A 21,480-nucleotide genomic window follows, 5' to 3' on the forward strand; every position below is an offset into this window, starting at 1 on the left:
ACATAATTAACTAACGAAAATTCTATCTACTTTGCTCTTGTCATTTCAGCACACATAATACACGAAAGGCACACAGAGAAGTCTCAAATTAGACCGTGAAAGCCATAAAGCAAATAGTTAGCAAAGCGTGCAAAAAGAAAAGCCTAGGAAATTATTATAGGTGTGGGGGGCAGACACGTGCACACAGTAGCAGGGCTAGAATAGCTAGAAAATTATTATTATGATAATGAATTAAAGTTGCCATTAATTTAGCCAAAACGGAACGGAACGCGAACGAGGCCTGGGAAGCGGCCACGAACAGCTAGGCGGTAGCATAATAACAATAAATAATAATTTGAAATAGGCGAGCACCAGAAAGCAGGAGAAGACGACCACAAAGCACTGGCCAAGTGCAGCCTCCCGTTTCCAGAGGAGCAACCAGCAAAGCAGCAAGAGAAAAAAACGGAAAAGGCAGCTCGAGCGCATCGAGCGTGCAAATTAAAAGCGCACCACAGTAGCCCCAGCTCCATCTTCTCGACATGGAAGTGGCCACAACAAACAATCACAGTCAGAGCCATCATCATCATCATCATCATCTGCAGCCGACGGCGGTGGTGGGGGCAGCGGGGGGCTCCAGGTCCCCCTTCCAGAGGGAGGTGCGTGAATGGCAACGCATCGATCCCAATACCGGAGCCCTCTTCAGCGGACGCTTGGAGGCAGACCGCTGGATAAACGGACCGCTGAACAGCTACGGCAAGGTGAGTGTCTAAAGACTAAAGGTGGCAGCGTGATCCGGAGTTGCCCATCATTTGGTATATATCCGGAAATATAGGTGATCTGTACCTTGTATAAAAGGTCTCAAGTTGCCTAACCTAAATTTAAGTATAATAAATGTATATATTTCCTTGTTCTATTTTTAACTTGAAAGATTTATAGATATATTTTCTATATTTGATCAATCATCAAATTTCTTAAAATGACTACCAGTAAACACCGGTAGCACTTCTTCCACTCACGAGCTAAGCACTCATCCCTGAAATATGGCCCCAACCACAATGCGATTACTTTTGGCTCTGATTGATGGAACCAGTGGCTCCAGTCCATGACCAGCCTCATGCTCTAGTCTGCTCAGCTCCCCTCGGGTCTAGACCTAATTGCTGGGCTCTCTGTTTGTCCATCGTATTTTAAATGAAATTGAAAGGTCCAGACTCTCTAAATGGGAAGGCGTTCACTAATTTAGTAGAGTCTGCGGCAATTGCGGCTTGATTGCTAGTTTCGGTTTCCTTGCTGTTCGATTTTAATCAGTTAATAGTTTATTTAGTTGAATACTTAAAGCTTGGATGCATGAGTAGGCAAGCAGAAACAGAAGTTGATCGATTAAGGTGCATAAGTTCCGTCGGAAATCAAAAAGAAAAAAGTTAAGTACAACAACTATAGCAACCCAATAGTTCAATTTACAAGTTTTTAACAATATTATATTGTTTAATGTAAGTAACATCTGATGATTAAATTGCTCAGCTCTTGAGAAATGTAAACGCAATTAAATTCAACACAAATTCTCAAGAAGAAAACTCAAGCATCTGGCTTTTAACAATTTGGCAAGAACGGAACGCTAACTACGCATAGCATAGTTAATCAGCTGCTCAATGGTGGTCACTGAATACCGCAATAACGATAAGCCAGTTGAGGTTGTTTTGCGTGTCAGACGGCTTTTCCCCAAGTTCCTATTAAACCCCACAGATATCGCCTTCGAGATTCGTTGACCGTTTTTACTCAACCATAATTAAGAGGTCACACGCATGGCTCTGATAAGTTGGATGCGAGTCCCAATTGCTGCTGAAAAAGAGAAATATAATGAAATTAATAGAAAGCAAAATAAAGACTTTAACGCAGTTGCACACGCTGTGCCACTTACGATTCGATTTCGCATCAGAGAGATTTTCAGCAAAAGGCGAAACACTTCTGGCGGTTTCGGTACGGCCGTACTTAATTAATTCGTGCTATTCTTCTTCAGATTTCAGATTTCACTTGTCTTTGGGCTACGCTTCAGCATTGATTGCTCTAGAATTTGTCGGTTAATTATAAATGCCTTTGGCTGGATGGCACAGCAGCACTTCGGGGCCTATCGTTAATTTTATGCTATTTCATCCACTGGCAGCCGTCATCAACCTAGCCCATCATCATCATCAACTGGCCATGTGGCCATCTAGTCATGTAGTGGTAGTGTGTGTGGGGCCAAGTTGAAGTTCGCGCCTCGAGTGCTCGGCCCAGAACCAAATCGAAATAGAATCTTGGATCTTAGTTCGTGGTTCTGCTCGTGGTCCGGTCAATCTGAAATAGCCCCACATACTTAACGAGATCTGGACTTTAAGATACTCTAGCCAACTGCGAGCTATTCGCTTTGGACTGCCCGGGAACGTCCATCAAATGCAATGACATCATGGCTTTGGTATTGCCGCACTCGAACTGAAGAGATTGATCCAAATAATTAAGTGATTTTTTGCTCTAACTGAATACTGATCGGCTTACGAAACAATAGAATATCCTATTGCCTCGTCGATGAGATCATAGCGAAATATCTTAAGACTGTTGACCTTAGGATTGTCCAGCCATCCGACAAATATTATGACATCTTAGGCTATTACAATTTATCTCTACTCAGATTTGGGAACAGTGTGCAATAATTTGGGGTAATTTCAATGATCCTCCGGATGGTGGAGATTACAGACTATATATATGCTGCTTCTTACCTCCTATTTCCGTACTAACGATCGATCGAATGCGGTTGAGTTCAAAGTTGACATTTTAAATGCATTCTACCTGGAGCTAAATTCGAGATCATTTAATGGCCAAACAATCACTCAATTTGGCAACTGTTACATTCACCCGATCAGTGTTGATATGCCCTTTTTGAGCCATACTTTTATGGCTGCAGGGTATTCCGTGGAGAAACACCGAAACCCGAAAGAAAAATACCTCGGAAAGTTGTTTCATTCCGCTGACTTTGTATCTTATCGCGATTGAACTTTGTTGCCACTGCGGCTGACGATGCTGAGAGCCTGACCAAAAGATGAAAGGGTAATAGAGTGGGGGGATTGGCTGGGGAAGCGATCAATACAATCAATTGGAAACGATCAGACGAAAGAAGACACCAAGTCCTTGCCAGTGATGGGAAAAGTAATCCTCCTTTAGCTTAAGTTAGTATTTATGCCATAAAATATTATACAGAAGGAAAATAACATGTTTGGCCCACTCAAGTTTTAAAAATACTATATTACAACTTGAAAGTATATATATTTTTTAATATGTGCTTCGTTAATATATCGAAATACTTCACCTTAATTCTTTATGATCCAAATGACAGAATAAGACGCTTTTTAATAGCCTCTAAGCCACATTTCTAAGAATAAGAGATTCAGAGCTAGAAGTATGCCATCGCTGGTACTAGCCCGCATTAGTTTCAGTTTAAAGAGCTCGACTCGGCTCTTTTTGATGGCCAAGTCCGGGATTTATATCACCGATGTCCCGCTGTTCATTCGAAGCGCTTTTGCCGACAAAGACCAAGTCAAAGGCAGCGATTGCCGCCACGAATCGCAGGAAAATCAATTTGGCAATACCCATTATCCAATATCGAATTGGCCGGGTCTAGAGCAGAGCAGATCTCTATGCAGACGCACCCAGACACCGTTAGCCAGCCAGATGGACGGATCAGGGATCTCCTGACAACTTCTTCATTAGCATTATGGTTGGCGGATTGTGAAGAAGGAAAGGCAAGACAGAGAATTTACATTTTGCAATATTCTTTTTTTTGTTTTGCAGCATGCAGGCTCAGCAGAGTTTGAATTATTTGCTGGCAGTTGCAGTTGGTTCGCAGTTGAGGTTTCAGTTGCTGGCCATGTTGCCACAATGTTGCCGCCTAACGGTACCGGGCCGCTGGCAATGCCGCCGCCTTTGTGGGTCACTGGGTTGCCACAAGTCTAGCAAGAAAAAAAGAAAAAACAAATAAAATCCAGAGATGCTGCCCGCGGAGAAGATGCAACCGGCCACTCACGGGATTTACCTGTGGTCAACTATCATACCAGCATTTCATTTGTCTTTTTTACCCGAGTGCTCTTCAAGCCATTTGGCCGACACACGTAAATTACTTGCAACTAATTGAGGATGTCAACTGACGTGTCTTGCCGCAATTAAGTGTTTCCTCTGCCGCTAATGAACTCCACGCCGAGACCGAAGTGAGTTTCAGGTGGCTGGTGGCTGGGATTCAATGACGCAAATATAGGCACTCTTATGATATACTGACTGCACTCAAAAGCTTGAGCATATATAGAGATATGAAGCCAACGAGATCGTGACAGAAATATTGCATTTACAAATGTATATTATTATGGCTTAAGCCACAGGTCGTATGGTATGAGGTTCACAAAATGGCACAAACCAGAACAGAAAATACTTCACAGTGCACTGTGGTCGTGCTCAGAAACATATTTCACAGGAGTCATTCAGCATGACCTTGACTTAAATGTTCAGTTGCACAATTACAAAAATCCCATGAATTAGTCAAAATAGGATCAGGAATGCCGTTCATAATGCTATAATTGTGCAGCTATGAAAGTGCAGTTCAAATACACACCAAATAAAACCATATGAAGAATTGGAATTTATGAATCTTAGACCCACTGTGCATTGCTCTGCTGAAAAGTACCAAAGTCAGTGCCAGCTAAAAATAAAAAGAGTCAATGGTTTGGCATGTCTATGCCGACGATCTGTGCGAACTGCCAGCCAGAAAAGCCGGGATAGCCAGAAAAGGTAGAAAAGGCGACATGCATGCCACGAACTGGAGGACATATGGACTATGGGCCGGACTAGATGCCACATGGACGACACGGACGTACATGGCAGAGGCAGAGTCACAGAGTCACACGGCAGAAGTCGGAGTCGGGAGATAGACAGTCAATCTTATGGCCACAGACAGACGAACACGACCAGGCAGACGACTGCGACTGAGTTTGCGTCTGAGACCGTGATGATGATGGTGCAGCATCATTAAATTCGTTTCAAGCCCAGGCAACAAAATATTTCGGCATATCCATAAACTGAGCAAAATATTTGGATCTTTAAAAATGATCATTTGCATGGTACGAATGTTCTTGAAAGTTTCCTAATAAGTTACGTTCAAAAATAATATTCATGAATGGATTCATTTTAATAACAGAATAGTTTTGATATTTTCAAACGATTTTTATCAGTGTAGAGCCGCACGCCAAGTCTTCCTCTACATCATCACGACTTTGGCTGGCATATAATATATGCGAGTGCTGGGCTCCGTGGAAGTCGTGGCAAGTCTCTGCATTTCATTGAACCTTCAACTTGACTTTGCGCTTCGGTTCGGTTCGGAACGGTTTTGGATTCAGCGCTTTCAATTATGTGGTTTTCTTTTTTTTTTGCTGCCATGGTGTACATCATCAGCTGGTCGTCGGAGGCTGTACAAGATCATGACACTGATCGCTGGCTGGCTGATTTTGGCCAGGTCGGAATAATTCATTTACAGTTGGCTTTCTTTCCGCGCCAGCTGTTGCCATGATTGAGCCACCCCCTGGGCCATGCAGATTGGTACCGAACAGCTTAATTAGCCTGGCCAAGATCAAGACCAGCCAAACAGCCTACACATGCTGGCCTAAACTAAAACGGCGCAGCCAGCTGGAAAATCAGCGAGCCAGCGAAAAGAGGTCATCGATAGATAGACAGACATACACATTTTGCAGCGTTCACTCCATAGGAAATTGCGAGGCATTACGGAAAAGCGGTCCCAGATCGCCAAGAGTCTCCTTCTGACCATCGTGAGAAACTCCGGCAGAACGTGCATGGCCGCGGGTGCCAAACTGGGCTTATAATTTATGTCTGCCACGCTATTCTGCACTCTTTTTTCAGTTCCAAGTCCCAAGGATGAGTGTGACTTTAGGGAGCCGCTGAAATTATTATGCATTGTCCGTTTGCCCTCGGGTCAATGGGAAGCTTGAAGACCTGAGCGCCGAACTAAAATCACTAGCCAGGCAGAAATCGAAGCAAACTGAATTGAACTGTATAAGTGAAACCGCCAGATGGAGAACTTTGAAAGGGATAACCCTGAACTCGTACAATGTGCATATCATAAAATATAAAGCTGCTGCCGAGTTTTTCAAACTTCCCAGAATTTGCGTATCCCTTATTTATATTCCATTCTTTGTTCAGCGAGCCGAAAAAAATTCCCATCTAATGAAGCTAATTACCAAGTGTATAACCACAGAAATTATTTTCGCCATTCGCCGAGTTATGAGTTGCAGCACAAAAAAAAAACAAGACTTCAAGTGAGAACCCAGAACACTGAGGTGACTCAACCTACAACTTGCATACAATATGCAATTTTCTTTGTTACGAACCGCTTGGAGAACATTCAAATTTTTGTATTCTATATAAACAATGCTGCACTTTGACTCATAGTCAAATGTGCGGCTGCATTTTGGTCATTGACACGAATACGCCGCGAACTGGACAACCGGCGGGTTAAAGTTTTCATTTGGAGCATATTATGCATTTTAGCACTATAAATCATCAATGCAATCGATTGCCACAATCGATCTTTTGGCCAGTTCGATTCGAGTGTGTTTTGTATTTCTTTTTCTGTTTCTTACCTTCGATGGTGTGTCATGGCACGATCCAATGAACGGATCTGCTAATTGTTCAGATCTATGCACACAGAAAAATTAATAACTGAAAGAATATTTTCTTACAAAATATTTCAGATCTAAAGATCTAAATACTTGCCATTAGCATGAAGGTCCTTAAAAGCATAATTGATTATTTGTGAAATGCTTGGGACTTACATCCCATTTTTATTTTTTTGAGTGCATTACCACAAAAGGGTGCAGTTGCTGTTTTGTTTGCCGTTGCTATTGCAGTTGCTCTCGAGAGTCTTTTGATTTGTGGCTGGCGTTTGGTCACGTGTGCCAAGCGGGCGAACTGAGCACGCCCAGCTGTCGAGATAAGAGGCATCTAGGCGTTTTGGAGGGGCAACTTGGAGCGAGGGGCACAGGGTGGCCGACGGTCAAGTGTTTCGTCTGGCAACTTTCATACGCCCCGTTGCCAACGGCCGAATGCCATGCGACAAAGCACTTTTACGCCTCGCATGGGACACACCCACACCCGTAATGAAGTTTAGACAATCACATCGCGATCGCCTGTTTAATGTTTTATTTATCTTATTTTGAACCCATTCAAATGCTATTATGGCTAAGAAATCGATATAACAGGGCATATCTTGATGTATTAATTAGATCGGGCAATGTGTGAAAGTTAAGGTGGCTAAAATAACATTTGAAGATCAGAATTGAAATCTTTTGTAATTTAGGCTTATTGATATTTATATTTGTATGGCATGTGTTGAAAATAATAATAATCAAATGGATGAAATGAATATGGAACATACAAATGGCACACTCCAACTAAATTTAAAAACTCTTACTAAAACCCTATTACTACATTATGTTTATATTAATTCCATAATATATCCCCCTAAAAAACCTCCACTCATTATCCTGCCACCACTGAATCCCCCTCTCTCTCTCCGCTCTCTCCCCAGATATCCGACTCCCAAAACATCTCACAGCCGAATGGCACACAGCACACGCAACGCAAACAGTTGGAGGTGCTGAAGGCCCGCACCGCCAACGGCGCCATGCAGGTGATCCGCACCCAGACCGTGCAAAAGAGCTCGTCCTCGTGGTCCTCCTCCACATCCACCACCACCACATCCACCACCCACCACCGCACGAGTCAGAGCAATGGCCATGATCCACCTCCAAAGTCCACTATCCTATCCCCCATCAGCCAGGGTGTTGACATCTGCGAGCTTAGCGACGATTGTAGTCTCAGTGGCAGCGATGCTGGCATTGTTCATACTCCATCCGCAGCCACATTCGCCTCTGCCTCCGCATCCGCATCCGCACTGAGCCAGGAGCTAATCGACGATCATGTTGATTTTGTTGTGATTAATGGCGAGGCGAGCGATAAAGAGGACGCTGCCGACGAGCCTTTGCACAAAGGCTGCCACAATTTGTTACCCGATACGGCTCCAAGTCTGAAATTAAGCAATCTAATGGTAAGTTTGAGCCAGGCTCAAATGCAGTAGTCCACAGTCAGGGTCTTGTTTCAATTGCTTTTTTTTACACTGGAATAAATAGGGAATTCTTCTGGCATAATAAATGTAATATTTTCAAACGTTGATAATTTAACAATTTTTCTACAGTTCTAATCATGATTATAAATTTTAAAGTAGTGTACTTTAATGTTTTTTATTCCTAAAACAATCAATTAAATGTTGGAAATATTCAAGTTGATCATCCTGTTTTCTCCGTGTAGTTGTCTTTGTTTAGTCAGCTCATTAGCATGAGCCAATGTTTGCTTTCCTCCATCTCGTTTTTTATTCAGGAGTAATCTTTTGACCATGGCCATGGCAATGACCGAAAATGGCCAGTTGTTAACAGTCGCCGATTGTCGTGTTTGGGGGAAAATTCATGGCTCTGGGAAATTCGAGGAAATCGTGTAATGAACAGGGATCGAAAAATATCTTGAGAAAGTCCTAAGCTGGTTGTTAACTTCACAACATTAAGATTTTATCGGGGTGCTTCAAATAAATAATAGAGCTGCAAAATAATTTATAACATTTTCTTGGAAACAGAACCGATAATTGTAATTAACTTTCTTTGTTAGTCGCTATCGCCCATAAGTGTCTTATAGCATCTATAAAAATGTTTGGGGAATTTGGCCAAAAATATCAGTTATAAATAAATGGAAGTGTCATTTCAGAACATCTTACAGCTACCAAAATAAACTTATAAAAGTAGCTTGTTCTCTGCAATTGGTCATAACTCATATATCAAATTAAACCTTACCAGACTTTCCACAAACTGTCTGGTACGACTGAATATTTGACTCATCGATCGAATCGGAATCGAATGGAAATATTTAATAATAGCGTGGCTCAATTAGGCGTTGCTTAGCACTTCAGCTGGACATTTGGGTCATGACCACAAAGGAAATTTCTACGCCAACTCTCTCGAAACGCGATTCGCACAGTTAAAAGTGTCTAATTATTGGGCGGCAAAAAAAAGATGAGAAAGTGTCTTGAGACAAGATCAACGCCCACAGTCACAGTCACCTGAGGTTCTGGTCATTAATCTTACTACGAAAACATATTCGGGGAATTTCGTTTTGTTTCTCAATTTGTTAAGCCTAGAAAATGTGCAAATATATATTTAACGTTATGGAGAAAACATTAAATGTATTTATTTTTAGAAAAAATATACCCCTTGAGAAGCAAAAGTTTTATATACTTTACAATTGTGATCGTTATATTAAGACATTCACTTCAGCTACTTAATCTGCATTATATTGTAGGATTTATTTTGCCTTATAGCAATTAGCTCTATTTCCATAAGCTACTTATGGCTTGATCTATTCCATTATTAGTTCTTTATTTATTCGAGGACTCAATTCTCTTGAAGCCATTTGTCTCCAATGCGGAAATTCATTTGCCACGGCTTATTCAGCGCTTATATGCGACTTAAGTGCCCGGCTTCCTTAAGCAGTTCCTGTCAAACACTGCACCCACTCCTATATATCATAACAATTCCAATAACAACGGCATCAATAACGATAACCATACGAAAGACACCCGCACTCGAGATCGCCATATAGCCCGGCTATATAATGCGCTCAGTCGGACTGAGATCGTCTTTGTGCTGGTTTTTGAATATGGTTGATTTTGTTTAATTTTGTTTTTAATTTTTCGCCTCTCGTTGTTGTGCTTGCCATTTACAGAAAAGCAGTTCGAGCATTTCCAGCCAGAGCAGCAACAATTCGAACCTAACAACTGCAACACAAGCGGCGAGCAACACCCACAGAAGTGCGGGCAAAATAAGCCTACATGCAATTGTGGGACCAGAATCATCATCATCATCATCATCAACGCCGTCGTCAGCGGTTTGGGCCAAGCAGGCTGACTTATATGGCCAGCTCCCAAGTGGCGTGGGTGGTTCTGGTGGAGCTGGTGGTGCTGACGTAGCTGTTGCCCCGCCAACGCAGCGTCGTGATTTGGAAAGTTTCCGGCATTATAACGATGACGACGACGACGACAATCTGCGGTAAGTCGCGCACAGAAATTTTGGTCCATTAGCCGATCGGCCCTGAATCCAGTAACACATCCCCATCTTTATCTCCTCCGCACACAGACTCACCGCTCGCCACCAGCGCCGCCAGCAGGTGTCCCAGTCGGTCTACGCCCCTCCAGTGCCCTCGATAGGATCCACGCTGCTCCAGCGGTCCCGCTCCATTTCCACGGATGATCTCAGCAACGACTGGGAGCGAGAGGATCCCGCCGAACAGCCGGTGGGTGAGTGGCGCAGGGTTAGCAAACTGCGTCGTTCCTTTCAGTCGCAGGATCACTACAAGAGTCCTGCGACCTCGGCCCGACCTCGACCCCTGGATTTGCCGAGTAATTCGGTGAGCGTTGCCCGTCTGCGAGCGGAACTGGAGAACGGTCGTCGCCTTCACACGGCCATGCGGAATAATCACGTGGATCTGGCCGCTCTGGACAACATATTGAACACTCCCACGGCCAAGCCCACGGTGGCCAAGAGGAACACATTCCTTACGGCCGAGTCCCTGCAGGAAATACGCGGCAAGCTAAAGAAGCTTTCGGACGAGAGTCTCTACAAAGAGGACTTCCTGGCCTATCACCAAAAGAAGCCAGTCGTAGTGCGGGATATCAGCGTGGAGAAGGTAGATCCTACGCCGCCGGCTCAATCTACTCCCTCGGCCTTTCGACCCGTACATAATACGCACAGCTTGGAGTCACGCCAGCGGCAAAAGGACACCAGTTCCAGTGAGTGGCATCTGCGGCGCAAGTCCTACGGCTTCGAGAAGATGTCGCCGCCGGAGGATAAGAGCATATTCCGGGTGGACGCCTCCACGGACAGTGGCCTGGGCAGATCCGGTGAGCAACTTGGCAACTGGTCGCCCACCGAAAGGGAACGGGAGAGGAACGAAAAGAATGCCGCTGCGGCACAACAACAGAATGGCGTTGGCACCATTGTTCATTTTGGCAGGTCCCTGAAACCCATCATCCCGTCATCCAGCCCCACAGAGGGGGAGCTGAGTAAACGCCATTCGATAGCCGTGGAGGAAACCTGGCGTGATGTCCGCAAAACCTCGCAGATTCATGTGAATGGAGGCACGGCCGTTTCCAGCACCTCCCACACCACCACCAGTCACCTGAGCAAAGGTAGCGCCCAGAAGCGAGTGGAGTTCTGCAAGACGGAGGTGCACTTTGCCGCCGAATCGGGTCGCGTTAATATTGTTGAGACCGACGGCAAGCCGCCGCCAACGCAAAACTTTCGCCGTCGCCGCCGCTCCAACACCACCACCACTACCACCAGTGGTCCACTGCAGAGTCTGGTTAAGTCAGCCAGTGCCGTCGGCGGAGGGAGCTCTACCAGCAGCACTGCGAGCAGCGAGGTGACCCACTTTGGTGACGATTCACAGCGCCGCAAGACGATAGCCACCAGCACAGTGGCCTACCGAGCCACTCTCATGGATCCGCCGGAGGTGGTTAGCCAGCCGGTGAGTAATTTACTAAACTTGAGGTCCCAAGAAAATTATAAATTTATTTGCCTCACAAGGTGAGCATGAGATTCAGACAAATAAAAAGCTCGGATAAATGATCACTGAAATTCGATATACATTAATGAATTTTCATCAATTATTGTAATTATTTTATCAGAATCCAACTAATATTCCATTTATTTGCTGCAGATTTCCAGTAGCAGTAACAGCACCCCCAGCAGCACTCAAGTGACGGTGACCACGGTGGCCAAGCCGGTGCACGAGCCACGTTACAGTCTGATGGAGTCCACGTCGCGGAACAGTTACACCTCCACCAGTGGCGTGGATACGACGGACAACGAGACGGACGAGCTATCTAATATTCGGGGGATCCTGAAGAACAAGCCTGTTAAGCCGAAACCCTATCACCTGGGCGAGAACATAGAGAGTGCCGACGTTCTTTGGAGCGTTCCGGCCATGAAAGCGGATCGGGAGAGTCCTTCGGCAAGGGATAGTGGTAAGTGTATTGAAGATAATAGTACGTACGGATTGAGATAATAAAATGTATTTTTCACATAAAGGAATCACCAGTGATTCACCCATTAGTCCCAAGTCTGTGGCCGAAAGGATTCGCATCGTAGAGCAGCGCCAACAGCAGCAGCAATCCTCACCAGCTGGCAATGGGTACTCGACCAAGATCAATGTGAGCCTGGGCTCAGAGGATTGGGCTGAATCAGGTTTGTGCTTTAATTATACCTAAGTATACATAGTTGTACATTTGATTAGCTAGTTGGAATGCCTGTAGTTTGTAGTACCTTGTCCACTGAATTACGTTGTATGATCTAGTCTATCTGGGTTTTAGCCATGGACTCCTCTACTTGACTCGAACTCTCTGTACTCTGAATTGTATTTTTAATGCATGTTGTGAACTCTGACTGCCGCTTTTCTAAACCACATCTAATGCTACATCTAACACCACCCGCTAAGCTCAGCTCGATAACCACGCTCTAAAAAAAAAAAACAAAAGAAAAAGAAACATGAATTTCCAAATCCACCAACGACACTTTCCGCACATTTCCCACACAGGCACTGCAATGCATCACCATCCCAGTTTGAAATACCGCCAACACCGACGACCCAGTGCCCAGGAGCTGTTGCTGGAGGATCTGCGCCAGCATCAGCGCATCCTGGACGAGGGATTAAAGTCCACATCGCTGATTATGAGGACCATGCGATCGGCCAGTGAATTCGATGAGGCCATGCGTCGCCTGAGCATAGCTTCGATTGAGTCCGCCTTGGTTCAACCCACGATAGTGGTGCCCACGCCCATGCTGCGATCGCACAGCTACCAGGAGGAGGGATCCTACTCCTCCTCGCGCCGTCCCTCCACCATATCCACCACCTCCATTACGAGCAGCGATCTATTCGGAAGCGCATTGTATGATTCCCTGCCCCGAACTCCGTTGGCTCCGCCTCGGCTGAAATTGCTGGGAAACACCCAAATCCCGGTGAGCCAGCAGTTGACTCAACTGCGAAGGCTTTACGATGCCGCCGAGCAGGATCAGGAAGACAGTGCCGATGAGGAGGTGAAGCGGTACTTCCGGGACAGCAACAGTGACAGTGGTGGAGGAACCCAGGGTAGTTCCTCGCCAGACCAGCAGCCTGCAGAGGCGTTCAAGGGCAGCGAGTACTCCAGCAGCTGGAGTCGCCTCAAAGCCAAGAGAACCATCTGGAAAATTGAGGCACAGGATCAGATGCTGAAGCGAGCAGGTAACGCTTGCTAAAACTACAGAGAAATAGAGTATTGAGTTAGAGGAGTTCATTTAGCGCAATATAATAAGGATCCTGAGTAATTGAACCAGAAAAGTAGATGACTATAGTCCGATTTGATAGTAGCCATTAAGCTTTTTTAGCTTGATCAATTCATTAAAAGTCAAAAATAAGAAAGTACATTTTTAAGAAATTGTTAAAAAATTAATCACATATTACTTATTTTTTCTTAACCTTTTCAGATCTTCCCAAGTCCAATGTGATGAATATAGCGCTCCATGCTCCCCAAATCGAGAAACCTAAGGCAACTCCGCCCACCCTACGAATTGGCCAACTGATACCAGTGGCCAAGCCAAGAACCCTCTTCATTCAGCCGCAAATCCAAGGGCAGTCCACCATGGATAATGCCGATGAATCGAGCAGCGAGTCCTTGAAGATTGTGAAGGAAGCACGCGGTGCTCGCAAGTTGCGCGAACACGAACTCTCCTACTTTGGAGTTCAGCAGAAGCAGCAACAGCAAACGAAGCTCTCCACAACGACCACGACAAATCCCAGAAGGACACTGCCCAGTCGCAGTAAAATGAGCCACAGTGATGAATTGAAGGCGAACACCACGACCACGACCAAGTGGCAACTGCTCAACGATCGACCCGACCTACTGAGGCACAGCAGTCCCCACCATAACGACAACGGCACGGCCAACGACTATCACCACGATGATGATGATCTGGATGAGGACGAGGAGCACTGTTACGAGAATATAGCCACCGAACTGACCACCACCTTCAGGGTCAAGTCTCCAGCCCACTCGCCGGACAGATCCCGATCGCCGGGCAGCTATGAGCGGAAGACCGACCTGCAGAGAGACGCCCAGATTCTAAGCGAAATGACCCGCAACGCTGATCAGACTTTGAAGGTAAGTTTCTCAGCACAGTACATATTCATAAATTTACATAAAACTCAACAAAAATCATTTCTTTAACAGGCTCTCTCCGACGAGGCAGCCATCAAGGATCAGCGGCGCAGGTCTTGTTCCCTGCAGCGGCGCAGCGCAAAACCTTTAGAGACCATTGACGAGAAGGTTAAGGTATACCCTCAATCGATGGGTGTGGCCCGCGGCACCTTCGCCTCTGAGGCGCGCCGAAACTCCAGGCAGTCGACTCCTTCGCCGTCGAGAGCTCGCAGCTCATCGCAGTCTTCCATCGAGTGTTGTCCACGTGATCGGTCCCGCTCCAGCTCGCGGGAGTCCATGACCCACGGCGGCGGATCGTCAGACGACCAAGTGGCCACCAAGCAGCGTGCCGAACGTCTGCGCATGCGTACCCCCAAGCGAGAGAAGTCGCGCCATGAGCCAATCGAAGTTCGGGTCCATCGGAACAGCAGCAAGCCAAGGAGCAGTTCCAGTGCCACTGGAGCAGGATCATCTTCCCTTGAGTCGAAGCGAAGCTCTCATCACAGTCGCCACAGCCGGGAGATGGATCAATCCACTGAGACCAAGACCTCATCTTCCAGTCGCTTGATAAGATCCTCCCGGGTGGCGGATGAAAGTCGCTCGCGGCAGAGCAGCCATCGGGATCGAGAGAAGGAACGCGATCGGGAACGCTCTCGAGGCTCCGAGAAACACCGCGATGAACTCACGCGCTCCAGGGGTAAGATCAAGAAAAATTGTACTTTTTTTAGAAAGGATACAACCGAGTGTTCAAATTCGGTTAATCTGATCCTGTCTCTTGCAGAACTTCTTGTTTTGGGCTTACTCATTATGGGTGCCACACAGCCGCAAAGGCTGAACAAACGTTTTAGGTTCGCCAGATGATTTTTAGTCTTGATCAGAATTATTAACACTTTTATCAAAACTTACAACACTCTGATTAAATGATACTAGCAACACTTTGCATTGATCTCACGAAAAATTAATGTCTTCAAAATCAACTTATAAAAAACACTTGCAACCAATAGATACGAGTTTCACATCTTTTTACGTTTAACAGATTGCTAAAAACTAGAACCAATTAAATTGTTTATAATTTCTTTTTACACAACCATCGTTCACACACTTCGCATAATGTAACTTTAGTCCAGGCCCACACTGAGGAGGATTAGTTTAAACTTTAAACTAATTTTACCTGAAACATAATCAAGTGATTTGTTATAGTTCAAAAGGCACAGTTTACACAATTTTACTCCACCAGCATGTTATTTTTGAGGCCATTTAGTCTGACAATATAATTTAAAAAATATGAAATAAAACTGCCTTTTAGTATAATTTTGTATTAAGTAAATTCTAACATTTCTCCATTTTCCCAACTACAGGTCACTCCAGTCGCTCTAGGCACAGTGAGCACCCGTCGTCGGGAACCCGGGAGAGCAGTCGGCCAAGTAAGACGAGATCGAGTCGCAGTAGCCATGACTCGGCAACGATACACAAAAAGTCGACCACGAGCACAACAGCCAGTTCGAAAGCATCGAAAACCACAGCGCATAAACCATCTGCATCTGCATCAGCCAGCACCACCACAGCACCAACCACGCACCACCACGAACTGACGTACGTATACGTAACGAATTTAGCCAATACCGAAACCAGCGAGGAGTCACCGGAACAGCATAGTGCCGAAAGCGTCGAGGCGCCCGCAAAAGAGGCGGACTACGCGAGCATTGATGAGGTAGAGACGGTGACGAAAGCACCGCAGCCACCGCCGCGCAGCAAACGAAAGAGATCCCTAATCCCAGTCCCGGTGAATCCGCCCGCCAGCTATGAGTATCGCACCAAGCTGCAGATGATACCGCCCAGCTACTCGAATCAGTCCACCCTGAGGTGTCGCAGTGTGGCCCGCAAGAAACCCTCCCTGAAGGCCACCCAATCGACCAGCTCGAGCTTCGCCTTCCTGCCCTATTTGCCGGCCAAACGGAACTCGAGCGTTAGCCATGTCTATGACAACTATCTGCTGTATGCCACCAGCGAGGAGCTGGGCAAGGCGGACAAGCTGCGTCCCTACCAAAACAATCTGAGCAATGAGCATGCGCAGCTTTTTGGTGCCTCGGCGACAGGGGCGGCGGCTCGGGAGGGGCGTGGCCGGCTGGGCGGCTGGCCAAAAAGGCTGAAAATGCGACAAGTGCGCAGCAGTGTGTCCACCCACCAGCCATTCGGCATCTGCACATGTTCATAGTCAGCGCGGGACAGACATTAGCCCAAAAGAAACCAAAAATCCAAATAAATATGATACATATCCCTTGGCTGACAGGATCTCGTCACAAAAATCACACAAGCACACCCAAATAATCCCAAATGCACGATTACGTTTGATATCCCACAGCTGGCCAAAAAGTGAACTGCATTTTCCTAACCACCACCCAAAAACCACCCAACCAACCACCGTGTTCCCCATACTAATACTAAAACCCAAAAAATAATATTCGAGTGTGAGAGACTTTCGTTGTTAATTTTGATTATTATTTATTTTGGAGCGCACACACAATCAAAAACTCGGCCAATGCACACAAGCACAAAAAAGAAAAAAGGGCCTGTCTGGGTTCTGTTTTTACTTTTCACAGCGTAAGCGTTTTTTCCAAATTCCGTTTACTTTTCTAACACCCAGTATTGCATGTTGGGATTTAGCGGGAAGTACGAAAAGTGGTTTGGAAATGGGCATTAAACTATAATTTCCCTACTATCAAATGTAGCACTATGAAAAACGTTTCTTGAAACTGAATTCAAACTCCACTAATATAACAATTTTATAGTTTAACCAAATAATTCTCTTGCATGTTTGACTACGATTAATGAACTCACACCACTTAAATTTCTAACCTCACGCACACTCCGCTCTATCAGTAGAATCAACTCTAAAAACTGACTATGAACATGTTGCTGGAAACCAGAAAAAAAGTCAACTGAAATCATCAATGAAATTGGAATTAAAAAACCGAAACACAACATCAAACGGCCTTGCTCTATTCTATTTCTCTCTAGCAACTGGAACTACGTAGTTGAAGTAGCAATTTGGAAACACTATTCTAAGAAATCAAACAGTAGAAAAATCATTAAAATTATATATTATGTACTGTCGCATGTGTAATCTTAGATCTAACAGGGTATTTTCCTCGTCCACAGACACGGTAAAAGCACTCTGAACGGACACCAGCATCATCAGCACCAGCACAGCAGCAGCGGCAAGCATCAGGGATCTGGACATGGCCATCGGGAGCAGCAGCCACACCATGTCCACAGCCTGACCACCTCGACGATGGCGAGTAGCAGGCATCCGCGGGATCGCCACGGCAAGGATAGGAAATAGGATGTGGGGACACCGGCGCGGAAGCAACGAACTACTAAAAAATAAAGCATCTAATTTAAATGATTTATATACACATTTGTAATACGCACTAACACCTGAACGACCAACCCAATTCGATTAGACTTTCTTTAGGTAATTTGCGAAATTTACTGGCAAGGCGATAAATTTCAAACAAATTACTCAAGGTTGACGGCACCCAAACTAACCGACTTACTAATATTGCAAAATGTGACTATGAATATGTTTCAGTTCCCAGTTCCTGTTCGCATTTCCACATTGCATTTCCCACACACTGAAAAAAAAATGGAAACACACGCTTTGGCATTGCACTCGAAATTCAAGTATTAAAATTATGCCAGCAACTCCACAAAATTAAACTAAAAACTAAACATATAAAATAACAAATGATACTCATATATATTCTTCGGTAGCATTTAGTGTACGACAAGCAAAGTGAATGAAAATAAATATAATACATTTTTCAATGAAAGTTTTTATCTTTATGAGGAATGGGGATAAATCGCGTATACGACGCGTAATCCATGTTGGCTAATACAACGCGTTTCGTTGTATAAGCAACGGTCAATACATTTGCAAAATGTTCAATATAGTCATGAAATATTATATATTTGCTCATGCAATTCGAAAAAAACAACGTGGAAGTTCTCTTTTCGCAGACCCGTGCTAACTCTGTGAAGAGCTTTTTCGCAGCTTTTCCACATTTCGTTATATATTTCACTTTTTATCACTAAACTCACGCAAACCAACAACTCTATAGGTAGCAAAGCTTATGGGTGCAATAATAATCCTCTGCGAGCGTTTTCGGTAATGGAAGAGCCTCTCAGTTGTTGTCCAACTGCCGTCAAGTTAAACTAAAATTGTCCACTTTCTGTGTGCCGTGAGTAGATTGAAAAGGCAGAAAAAAATTGAAACTCTAAATGACACTGCACCAACTGGTCTGGCATATAGATGACTCATCGATCCGATAGACGGAGGAACCCTTAACACTTGGCTTTCTTATCTATAAATGTGATTATAATCTTCACTATCGAGCCAAATTAATATATGTGTGTCTTCCATCAAATTTTATTGTGCTTAAAATGCTTTCCCTAGCAAAATGAGTCATATGAACTCTAGGCACAAAGTTTGTTGAATTCCGTTGAATTTCACATTAGCTTAAAATATACAAAATATTTAAAATCACACAGTACTCGAAACAATAAGCAGCCGATCGCTTGAATCTTTAATAGATGTTGATGTCTCTAAATACAGTTATGTTTTGAAACTTAACAACACTATTTTCTTACTCTTATTTAGTTTTTGCTCCGAAAAATGCGCAAACTTTTTCTATAAAATTTTATCGTATCTTATCTCATCAAAACGCTCGTTTATCTTGTCTGAAATGGCGGTCTCGGCAACATCGGCACATTAAAAATACAACGGTTGACCACATTTGGCTTAGATGTGCCATGCTATGTGCCATATCATTTACTGATAACTAATTATATACATATATATATATATATATTGGCTTTTGTTGATAGGGAGTGAAACCTTCCTTGGTGTCTTAGTTTCTACTGCAGCGTATTTAACTTTCGGAATCGATTTGCGTCGGTTGTGTTATATTTTCGGCCCGTACAAAGAGCCTATATCGTATTGGTCTAAAGCCTTTTATTAATATTACTATTGCTCTTACAGCGCATAAACTAAAACAAACAAAATGTCGCTACTAACGGGCAGCGCCAATGCTGTGAAGTACACGCTCTTCGGATTTAACTTGATCTTTTTGGTAAGTTAATGATTTGGTCTCTATTTGGATGAGTCACCAGTCACAGGGCGCTGATAAAGCGCATTTGAGATTACGTTGACTAAAGGATTATTGGTCATTAGTTAAAACATACACTAAACACGAGGAATGGTGGCCATAAATGTTAATCTGGGCATTATATATATCCATAAAATATGTTGGTTATAATAACAATATGGTCTAACTACGTGCTATTAATGTGCCACTTCGTTTTAGGCCATCATTCCCAAAAACTATAACACATAAATAAGTTACTTTTGGCAAGGACTTTAAATAGCCATAATTTATTTATAATTTCTTTTGCAAATCATACAAACTCTATTTTATCTCCTACATAATTTCTTTCATTTTAATAACATAAATAAGTAAGCTTTTCTTAGAAATAATTACGATAAATCCAAATGATGTATTGCTAAAATGCCTTAAACAAAGACCCTAATATTGATCATTATAACCATCCATCCAGATCACTGGCATTATCTTGATTGCCGTGGGAGCCGGAGTTGGCGCCGTCTATACGGGCTATAAACTCTTCCTGGCCGGAAAGTTCTTCTCGATCCCCACGTTCCTGATCGTGATCGGATCGTTCATCATCGTAATCTCTTTCTTTGGCTGCTGGGGTGCCCTGAAGGAGAACTACTGCCTGGTGCTCAGCTTCTCGGTCATGCTGGCCATCATCTTCATCCTGGAGCTGGCCGCTGGTATCAGTGGCTATGTGCTGCGCAACGACGCCTCCGATTTGATCAAAAATTCGCTGACTTACTCTTTGAACGAGTATAACAGTATCTTTCCGAATGCGACCACCCAACTCTGGGATGAAATCCAGGAGGAGTTCGACTGCTGTGGTGTGAGCTCATACAAGGACTGGATCGGCGCCTTCCCAACCGGCGACCTGCCCATCTCCTGCTGCAACGTTCCCGTCGGCGCAGTGGGCACATTCACCTGCAATGATGCTCAGGCCAGCGTGGCAAACCGGCACAAAGTCGGATGCCTCGACGGATTCTCCGGATACATTTCCGCCCATGCGGTCAGCCTGGGAGCGGCAGGCGTGGTCATTGCCGTCCTCCAGGTGAGTTATGGTGCTGAAATATCGCAAGTACTGTTTGACCCAAAATATAACTAGGCCAATTATTACAAATGTTTTATACCTTCCTTATACCTTTGACAACAATTTTCCTCTCCATTCTTTCCAGTTCTTTGGCGTAATCTTTGCCTGCTACATTGCACGTGAGATTAAGATCCGTAATGGCATTACTGGTTTTATGTAGGTCCGGAGGAAATCGATTCTGTAGGATGATGAGCTAGATGAGGATGGTGCCGATATTTACTTTAAGACACTGCTAAATTCGATGATGTTCTAAGACATATTGTACTGACATTTACACTTGCTTGTATAAATAAAGAACATAACATATTTAGTATATTTATATTAACTCTTTCTCTGTTTAATAAGGCTTATCGTCTCACTGGTTTTACATTTGTCGCACAATGCAATCTTATCGTTCATACTGATATTGTGGTCAATAAAATTTCGAATGCATTGTTCATTCAATCTAAATCTTGCCTTATTACTTTTGTACTTACTAACATCACATGTTTGTCGATCAAAATACTGCTTTTTTAAATCAAATACGAATAAAATTATAGCTGATACAAATATTTTTTTATATAATTCAAATAATCTATTTAAATTTTATCACCATTTTTTATTTATTTAATTTATGTTGTTGTATAGCTTATACTTAATAATAATATATTTTAATATATTTAAAGTAATATATAGAGTTCCAGAGCATTGAGAAATATTTAAATATATATATGATTTTAAAAAAAGCGTATTGCAAATATAGACACACATGCATATGTATTTTTCCCACTGAAGCCTGACAGCCAGCTGACATACTTATGAGCAAGCACACCTGTGTTTACCTGTAAATAATTTAAGCAGTTCGGAAGTGCAGTGCGATTAAAAAATCGATAGACCATAGAAGT

At 43.9% G+C, this 21,480-nt stretch overlaps 2 protein-coding genes across 10 annotated transcripts in view; both read left to right on the plus strand.

The window, feature by feature from the left end:
• LOC117135642 (pneumococcal serine-rich repeat protein) overlaps positions 1-17,985 on the plus strand; it is a 36,055-nt gene extending 18,070 nt beyond the window's left edge. For 2 of the 8 annotated variants that reach the window (XM_033296060.1, XM_033296228.1), the window contains exons 2-12: positions 253-737; positions 7,595-8,113; positions 9,835-10,157; positions 10,245-11,634; positions 11,827-12,133; positions 12,198-12,353; positions 12,703-13,386; positions 13,629-14,302; positions 14,372-15,035; positions 15,697-16,939; positions 17,498-17,583. In XM_033296060.1, the coding sequence (XP_033151951.1) occupies positions 519-737; positions 7,595-8,113; positions 9,835-10,157; positions 10,245-11,634; positions 11,827-12,133; positions 12,198-12,353; positions 12,703-13,386; positions 13,629-14,302; positions 14,372-15,035; positions 15,697-16,553 (5,793 nt within the window). In that variant the 5' untranslated portion in view covers positions 253-518 and the 3' untranslated portion in view covers positions 16,554-16,939; positions 17,498-17,583. Of the gene's footprint in view, positions 1-237; positions 738-7,594; positions 8,114-9,834; positions 10,158-10,244; positions 11,635-11,826; positions 12,134-12,197; positions 12,354-12,702; positions 13,387-13,628; positions 14,303-14,371; positions 15,036-15,696; positions 16,940-17,497 lie in introns of those variants that run through there. The other 6 variants (XM_033296315.1, XM_033296396.1, XM_033296142.1 and 3 more) reach the window with 6 other exon arrangements.
• Positions 17,986-18,482: 497 nt separating this feature from the next.
• On the plus strand, positions 18,483-20,921 carry LOC117136070 (CD63 antigen). 2 transcript variants are annotated; one of them, XM_033296768.1, is made up of 4 exons: positions 18,483-18,579; positions 19,380-19,470; positions 19,955-20,557; positions 20,682-20,921. In XM_033296768.1, exons 2-4 carry the CDS (start codon positions 19,402-19,404, stop codon positions 20,754-20,756), a joined length of 747 nt encoding a protein of 248 aa, XP_033152659.1. In that variant the 5' UTR covers positions 18,483-18,579; positions 19,380-19,401; the 3' UTR covers positions 20,757-20,921. The 2 variants fall into 2 exon arrangements, with proteins under 2 accessions (XP_033152659.1, XP_033152742.1); XM_033296851.1 differs by lacking the exon at positions 18,483-18,579 and adding an exon at positions 18,630-18,710.
• The last annotated feature ends 559 nt before the right edge of the window (positions 20,922-21,480 follow it).

This window comes from Drosophila mauritiana, chromosome 2L (assembly GCF_004382145.1).
Source record: "Drosophila mauritiana strain mau12 chromosome 2L, ASM438214v1, whole genome shotgun sequence".
Taxonomy (NCBI): domain Eukaryota; kingdom Metazoa; phylum Arthropoda; class Insecta; order Diptera; family Drosophilidae; genus Drosophila; species Drosophila mauritiana.

Coding starts and splice junctions, on each gene's coding strand:
- LOC117136070 (XM_033296768.1), top strand. CDS start 19,402: ATGTCGCTACTAACGGGCAGCGCCAATGCTGTGAAGTACACGCTCTTC. Junction 19,471..19,954: donor GATTTAACTTGATCTTTTTG/GTAAGTTAATGA, acceptor CCATCCATCCAG/ATCACTGGCATTATCTTGAT. Junction 20,558..20,681: donor TGGTCATTGCCGTCCTCCAG/GTGAGTTATGGT, acceptor CATTCTTTCCAG/TTCTTTGGCGTAATCTTTGC.